Below are 7,611 nucleotides of genomic sequence, written 5' to 3'. Positions count from 1 at the left end.
GAACGCCATGCGGGGCAGGAAGGCCCTGTGAGAGGGTGGGAGGAAGCCTCTCCTAGGCCTGCAGAGAGCCCGTGGCCAGCAGGGCTGCGGGAGGCTGGGAGGAGAGCACCTCCCGCCCCTGGGGCCTTCCGCGTGACCGTGTGGCACCTTCTGGAAGGAGGCACTGTGGCGTTAGACCTGCAGAGAGCCCATGGCCAGCAGGGCTGCGGGAGGCTGGGAGGAGAGCACCTCCCGCCCCTGGGGCCTTCCGCGTGGCCGGGTGGCACCTGCGCTGGGCCAGCACCTTCTGGAAGGAGGCACCGTGGCGTTAGTGGTGTGCTTGCCACCCAGCCGTCCCACCCCTGGAGTAGCCAGCCGCCCCCAGCGGGCTCTCCTCCAGGAGGATGCTGGGAAGTGAGCCTGGCCCCACACCACTTGGGCCCACAGCGCCCCGCTCCACCCCTCCCTCCCTCTGTGTCCTGGGCGGAGGCTCGCCGGTGGCCTGGCGCTTAGGGGCCAGGCCAGGGGAGGGTCGTGCCTGGGTTGTGCACAGCCCTTGCTAGTGGAGTGGGGCGGCCCGGGCCGCTCCCTGTCCCTGGGCTTTGCAGTTGTCTTCCTCTTCCCTCTGCCTCACCTCACGGCCGTGCCGGCTGTGTTGCAGGGAGGCCCGCGCCGTGCAGGGCCTGGGCCTGGCCTGCCCACGCTCAGGACAGGAGGTATCAGGAGGCGCTGTGGGGCAGGCGCGGGTCTGGCGGCTGTGTGTGGAAAGGTCTTCCTGCGTGGGGCAGCGCCTCACCCCTGCCGGCCAGGCTTTCGTGGGAGGTCCTCCCCAGACAGACTCGAGAGACTGATGTGGCCTGGCCTGGAGCAGACACGGATGTCCGAGTGTCCGTGGGGGTCAGGGGCGCGGCCTGTTGTGCTTTGGGATTGAGAAGGAGATGCCTATCTGGAGGGAAACCATGGCGCCCAGCAGCTCAGAGCACCGAGCCATGGGGGTCTCCGGGGAGCCCGCCCCTGTGTGGGCACCCGCAGCGCTGTTTAGGGTGGGGTGCAGGTGTGGCCTGCCCTCATGTGTGCTTGTCCACCCGCGCAGATGCCGGTGAAGCATGTGTACCGCGTGCTGCAGTGCCAGGAAGAGGAGCTCACGCAGATGGTCTCCACCATGTCCGACGGCTGGAAGTTCGAGCAGGTGAAGGCCCGCGCCCGTCCTGGCTGCGCTCAGCCTCCCCACCCCCCGAGCTCCAGGGCCGGGCATCGGGGCTCAGCCCTAGCTGTGGGAGGAGGCCCCTAGAGACTGGGTCCCAGGGCCCACAGCACAGTTGCTGTAGGGAGTTTGGGGGGGGGGTGGCTGTTGAGAGACCAAGTCCTCCCTGGGTGAGGGATTTGGGTTTCTTTCTAGTTTTCTCAGCAGCTTGAAGAGGTTGTATGGGGTTGCGGGTGCCTGCGGGCTGGGCCCTCCTGGGGTCTGGCCAGGCTGTTCAGCATCGCTGATGCCCACCTGGTTGCGGGGTCTTGGGGCCTGGGCCCAGCAGGCTGTGGGGGTGCTTGTGGCACTGCCAGCCGGGCTCTCTGGGGCCCTGTTGCCATCCTGGCTCTTGGAGCTGGGTCGTTCTTGTTGGCACTAGTGTCATGAGACTTCTGGCCTGATGGGGAAGCGCTCTTCTAAGTCCTCTAAGCTCTGTCCTGTTGTGGGTGACCAGGACAGGTCACGGGGCGCCCCCTCCCCCAGGAGCAGGCTTCCTGAGCGAGACTAGCCGGGTTGGCCCGCTGTGCCGCTGTGGCCAGCAGCCGGGTTGGCACACTGTGCCACCGTGGCCAGCAGCTGGTGGTCACACAGACTGTGGTCCTTCCCTGGCCGTCCTGGATGCTCCCGCCACTCCCCAGCTGCGGGAGCCGGGAGCGGCTGGTGCGGGTGTGAGTCCACAGGGACACTGTGGCTTCTCCCTGGGTGGGGCAGTCAGTGTCCCCTGGGCCGAGCCCAGCCTCGAGCCCTCCGGGCCCCCGGGAGGGCCTGTCCTGGCACGTCGGGCAGTTAAGTTACGTGCAGGCAGGTGCAGGAGCTCCTGGGGGGGGGGGGGGGGGTGCTCTCCACGCGCCTCCCTCCGCGGGCTGCGCGTCACAGGCCGCGTCTCCCCCAGCTGGTCAGCATCGGCTCCTCCTACAACTATGGAAACGAGGACCAGGCCGAGTTCCTCTGCGTGGTTTCTAAGGAGCTGCACAACATCCCGTACGGCACCACCAGTGAGCCCAGTGAGAAGGCCAAGGTGAGGGGGAGGGTGTCGTGGCTGGGAGGGAGGGCCCACGGTGTGGGGGTCCCCTGGGGGGAGGGTCCCGGTGCCCCAGCCCTCGACACCGCGCACGCGCCGCTTGGCTCTCGAAAGGCCTCCCCTTCCTCCTGCCTCTGTGGCTCGCGGGCCCCTGAAGCTCCTGGCGACTGGTTCAGGGGCTCCGTGCCTCGGGCCGGCCGTGTCCTCCACGCTCAGCGCAGGCTGCTGCCGCGGGTGTCCTCCAGCCCGCTGGCCGGCTCCGCCTCAGGACGGCCGCGGTGAGCCGCGTGCCGCCGGCCTCAGCCGGAGCGTGCGGGAACGGACCTCCTGCCGCCTACCCCAGGGACGGGACCTGGGTGTCGCAGAGGGGAGGGGAGCTGGGCTAAGCGCAGAGGGCGCCTGACTTCGCTGGCCTTCCTCCCTGATGCGACCTTGGGCCTGGCTCCAGGCAGACTGGACCACCTCAGACCTCTGAGCCGCGTCCCCTAGGGAGCGGGACCTCTGGGCAGCTGGCAGGGCTTGCTGACCCTCGGGAGGCCCAGGGTGTTGCGCGGGTTGAGAAAGAGGCCAGACCGGCGTGTTTAACCTAGGACTTGGGACCAGGGACTCTGGCGACCCAGCCCTTGACCAGTGGCCCTGGCAGTGTCCAGTAGCCATCCCCGGAGCCTTTCCTGGTCCTCAGGCCAGGGCTCGGCCACCGAGAGGCCCTCACCGCTGAGCCTGTGCGTGACACACGCACACGCGCGCACACACACTCCTGTGCTGGGGCTCGGGCGCCTGGGGGGAAGCCAGGCTGCAGATGGGCGAGATCAGCTGCGGAGCCAGCCGGGGTGAGGCTCCTGCAGGCCCGCGCCTCGAGCAGCCAGCAGTGGAGGGACTCTTACAAATGGCTTTATTTTTAGAAGCCTTCTATTTCTGAATTCATGGTTTTCACGCAGAATGTCAACGGGGCCCGTCTCCCTCTGTGGCCCTTCAGCTGCCCAAGGGCCCCCACGTGACCCTCAGTCCCTTTGCTGTTGAAAATGTGGCCCCATTTCCCTTTCCAAAAATACCTGGCTCCGAAGTAGGACAGCTGCAGAAGCTTCTGGATGGAGCGGCTGCTGCAGCCCGCCGGGACAGGGCTGCAGATTCCATTCCTGCCAGTTACCCACCAAAGAAGGGAGGAGTTTGGGGCTAGGGGGTGTTCTCATTCATTCCTTCATTTGGTCACACTGGGATTTACACTCAGAGCCTCGTGCTTGCTGGATGGGTACTCTGCCGCTCGCCGCGCCCTGCCCTGCCCTGCCCTGCCCAGGGCTGCGCTTGTTAGGGTAGGAAGCCTCTCAGAGCTGTGTCCCATGGGCTGTGGTCACGGCCATCTTTTCACACTGAAGCCTGTCCATGTGTGTGCCCTGCGTGTCGGGCGCCCGGCACTCGGAGCGTGGCTGACGGCCCTGTCTTCTTCTCCCTTCGGCTCGCTGCCCGCCACACCAGAGTGACGACGAGGACACGGGGCGCCAGAGCAGTGACTCAGATTAAGTTGTGTGTCATGGTGAGCTCCGTGGCCCTTAGCTCCTCCCACGATCTCCGTCTCCTTGACCTGTGACCCGCTGTCCCTCACTCCTGCCTCCTCCGGTGTACCTGTCCTGCCTGTAGCTGACAGAGCCTCCTAGATGTGATTAGAGCTGCCTGCGGGGAGGGGGCCTGCCGGAGTGGCCTTCCCTGGACAGCACTGGGGCAGGAGGGCTGGGGTCAGACCATAGGCCCCGGTGACCCGAGAGTAGCCACGGGCCAGGCAGTGAGTGCGGGCTGCGGCCGGCCTCTGGCAGGCGACCTGCCATCCCTCCAGCGGGCCGCCTCAGGCTCCCACGTGCGCTCGCCTCCTGGGCCCTGGGCCACCTTGGCCACGTCCAGGGCGTGGTCCCACATGTGGGTCCCTCCTGGCATCTGTCTGTGTGTGGGGAGCCGGAGGCACCCCACGGGGTCCCTGCCTCTCAGGCTGGCCACACAGTCTGGGTGCCTTCTCCACTGCCCCCGCCACACCCAGCCGCAGCCTGGGCCAGTCCCCTCCTGCCCAGCCCTCCAGCCGAGAGGCCTTTCCCTCCACCAGTTGTACCTTGAGGTCACTGTGAGTATGGGATTTGTCTCTGGACCCGCAGTGTTTATCACGCGCTGTGCGGAGCCAGGGGACATTGCCCCTGCGGGAGAATTCATCACCAGGCCACGTTAGACAGCCAGGTGGCCCTCACCTGTCCCTCCACACTGGGGAGGCAGGAGGATCACAGGTTCAAGGCCAGCCTGGGCTACATATACCACCCTGTCTCAAACACTCTCCCCATAAAGAAGGAAATGTAAATAATACTGATATATAAAGTGCTACTTTTGTTTTTTTTTTAAATCTCTCATGGGGCTTGAATGCACACTCATGGCTTGGACACTGTCCCTGAGCTCTTTTGCTCAAGGTGAGCGCTCTACCACTTGGGCCACAGCGCCACCACTTCTGGGGGTTTTTTTGGGTGGATAATTGGAAATAAGAGTCTCACAGACTTTGCTGGGGCCACCCAGGCTGGCTTTGAGCCATGATCCTCAGATCTCAGCCTTCTGAGTAGCTGGGATCGCGTGTGAGGCGCTGGTGCCCAGCTGCTCATTAATGTTATACAGATCTCAGCTGGGATCGCGTGTGAGGCGCTGGTGCTCAGCTGCTCATTAATGTTATACAGAGCCCCAGCATCAGGCTCAGCCTGGGCGCAAGCGTGGATCCTGATGTGGGCTTGTGCTCTGGGCTCCATGGCCTCCTGGGCTGCAGGCGCGCTGTCCCCTGCCCGAGGCGTGGGCAGTGACGGGTGCCTAGCTCCGGCCTCTGGGAGCCCCAGCTGCTGGGCCGACTGGAGGCTGGCCAGCATCGCGTGGGGTGGGGAGTGGGGGGCAGCTTCTTTCAGAGCCATGGAGGTCACGCCCGCTGTAGGGCCTGACTTACAGGAGGACAGTGGGGTACGCAGGAAGCCACCCTGGCTCTGCCCCGCCAGGATGGAGCTGTGTCCTTCTGGGCCTCTGGTGGAGTGGACAAGGCTGTCTTCACCCCCCTCTGGTGTGTCCGGCTGTTCCTGGGGCACGGGGCACAGGTGCCACCTGCCGGGGCCGGCCCTCAGCCACTCACGCCCAGGATCGCCCGAGGTGGGCCGTGTTGTCCCCTCGGCACCTGGGGTGGGCAGGGCCCGGGGTGTTGGATGGATAGGAGCAGCTGGCACCTGGGGGCCCCCCACATCTGCGGGGCTCACAGCTGGGGCCACCCGCCAGGTTACTCATCCTCCCCAGCCCGAGGTGCTCCTGCGTCCGCGTCTTCTCCCTTTTCTGTCTTCAGCGGCCCGGGCTTGCTGGGGCTGAAGCAGCGGCACTTGGCAGCCGCCACTGCCGGTGTCTCCCAGCCTGCCGCGGGGGCCCTGGGGTTGGGGGGAGCTCCAGTGGAAACTAGGGGTGTGGGCCTGGGGCGCGGGCTCTGCCCTCCAATCAGGCGCCTCCTTGCCCGAGTCCTCACACTGTGCATTTGGCTTGTTTCAGATTTTGCAAGAACGGGGCTCCAGGATGTGAGGCGGCGCTGACAGCCGAGGAGACCATTTCCTTTTCCCACAGAGCGTGAGCCGCCACGTCGGGAGGCGTGGCTGTGAGGAGAAACCTGCTTTTGATCATTTCTCTCGAGATCTGGGTGCGGATCCTTTTTACCTCGCAGGTGGGTGGTGAGAGACAGCCCAGCTGTCGGAGCCCCGGCATCCCCGCGGGGGGGAGGCCGGGGCCGGTGTGGGCCATCTCTGGGGCTCACGCTGTTCTTTCTGAGTGCCATGTGGGACTGAGGCGGGGAGCCCCGGCCCGCTGGTGCAGGCCTGAAACTGTTTGAAGGACAGGGTTCTTGGTGCTACAAACACAGCCTGGGCCTCGGCCGGGGAGGGGCGCCGCCGTGCCTGCTGTGGGCACACCGGCTCGGGGCTCACACCGAGCGCCCAGCCCTTGATCTCGGGTCAGGGAGCTCCCCAGCCTCCAGGCGTGATCACGACCCCCCTGGGGCCGGGCCTCTGCCTCTGGCCTCGGGGGCTGCGGTGTATCAAGGCTTCTGATGTGTATTTTCCAGGCGAGAGAACTTTGCATCCCCTTTTTTCCGGTGTGGACAGCCCACCCGCGTTTATACTCTAGAAAGGCCTGAACGGTCTCTGTTAGCTCACTTCACAGAGGTGGCCGCGGCACCCTGTCTGTCCTGCCCGCGGGCTCGGAGGGGGGCTGGCGCCCACCAGTGCCTTCGTGGCGCCGGGGTGGACGCTGGGGCGGGAGGCCTGTCCACCGGCTCCGGGGCCTGCTCTCGGGGTCACGTCGAAACTTGAGGATGTTTACAGTGCATCGCGTCTCTTCCACCGGCCCTCACCTCCTCCTACAACTATGCAGTTCTCTCTATTTCTGGGCCTTGGGCACTCAGCGGTGACGCGGCGCCCATCGGGGCTGCTCACCGACACGACGTGGAGCAGCTGGGCTCCACAGCCCACCCCGTGGGCTCCTCCCAGGCCCCGGGAGCTCTGCGCCTCGCCTCCGGTCCCGGGGAGGGGGCTGCCGGGACCCTGTCCGTTCCAATGCCTCCAGAAGCTCCTCGCCGGGGGCCCTCTTCCTCTTCTCCTTTGCCAGTAACCTGATTAACCGTGTTCTCCAGCACCTCGGGTGTACCCCTCCCCCCTCGTAAGGTCTCTTGTATGTCGTTAAATGTTTGGCTTAAACAGTTTATGAAAACCTTGTACCGGGGTGGGGGGCGTCAGCCACCAGCAGGAGCTGGGGGCGCCCCAGGGCCCCTGCCGGCCGTGGGGGTGCCCTTTGGGGAGCTGCTGTGTGCTTAGCATTGTTTGATTTATGACCTTGACATCCTAGATAGGCTTGTGGGATTTTTTTTTAATTTAAAGATATTAAGACTTAATTCACTAAAATTTGTTCAAAGGGGATATTTATACTTTTATACTTTTTTAGGTATCCGTATTTTATCAGCTTACTGTTCAATGCCTAAGTTTCCCCTGAAAATAGCAAATAAAATTGTGTATTTATGAATGAGTCCAGGAACTGTCATTTTTAATTTTTTTGTCATAAAGTAGTTGTGCAAGCTGTGCGTGTATATGATGTCCTTTGATTACATTCGCCCCGTCCGCATTGTTCCGCTTGGCCCTTCCCCCTTTCCCCTCGACAGTTGCAGTGGGTTTCAGTAGCACGGTTAAGGTTAAATCGCGCTCACCCCTTCCACCTGGACGCCTCCTAGGGACCTGTGGGAGAGGCCTCAGTGCAGCGGGTGTCCCAGACACCTGTCCCGTCTGCAGGGGAGGCTAGGAGGCAGACGGGCCGTGCAGGCCGGGCCCCGGGGACC

At 64.4% G+C, this 7,611-nt stretch overlaps 1 protein-coding gene across 1 annotated transcript in view; it reads left to right on the top strand.

Moving 5' to 3' along the window:
• Positions 1-7,304, top strand: part of Kctd5 (potassium channel tetramerization domain containing 5) — a 16,941-nt gene extending 9,637 nt beyond the window's left edge. The window contains exons 3-5 of the mRNA XM_013011671.1: positions 1,073-1,168; positions 2,118-2,243; positions 5,784-7,304. Coding sequence (XP_012867125.1) covers positions 1,073-1,168; positions 2,118-2,243; positions 5,784-5,813 — 252 coding nt within the window. The 3' untranslated portion in view covers positions 5,814-7,304. The remainder of the gene's footprint in view (positions 1-1,072; positions 1,169-2,117; positions 2,244-5,783) is intronic.
• The last annotated feature ends 307 nt before the right edge of the window (positions 7,305-7,611 follow it).

Source organism: Dipodomys ordii, unplaced genomic scaffold (genome assembly GCF_000151885.1).
Source record: "Dipodomys ordii isolate 6190 unplaced genomic scaffold, Dord_2.0 Scaffold14, whole genome shotgun sequence".
Classification (NCBI taxonomy): domain Eukaryota; kingdom Metazoa; phylum Chordata; class Mammalia; order Rodentia; family Heteromyidae; genus Dipodomys; species Dipodomys ordii.
Note: the sequence above shows the minus strand (reverse complement) of the source record. Positions and strands in the feature narration are given on the sequence as shown.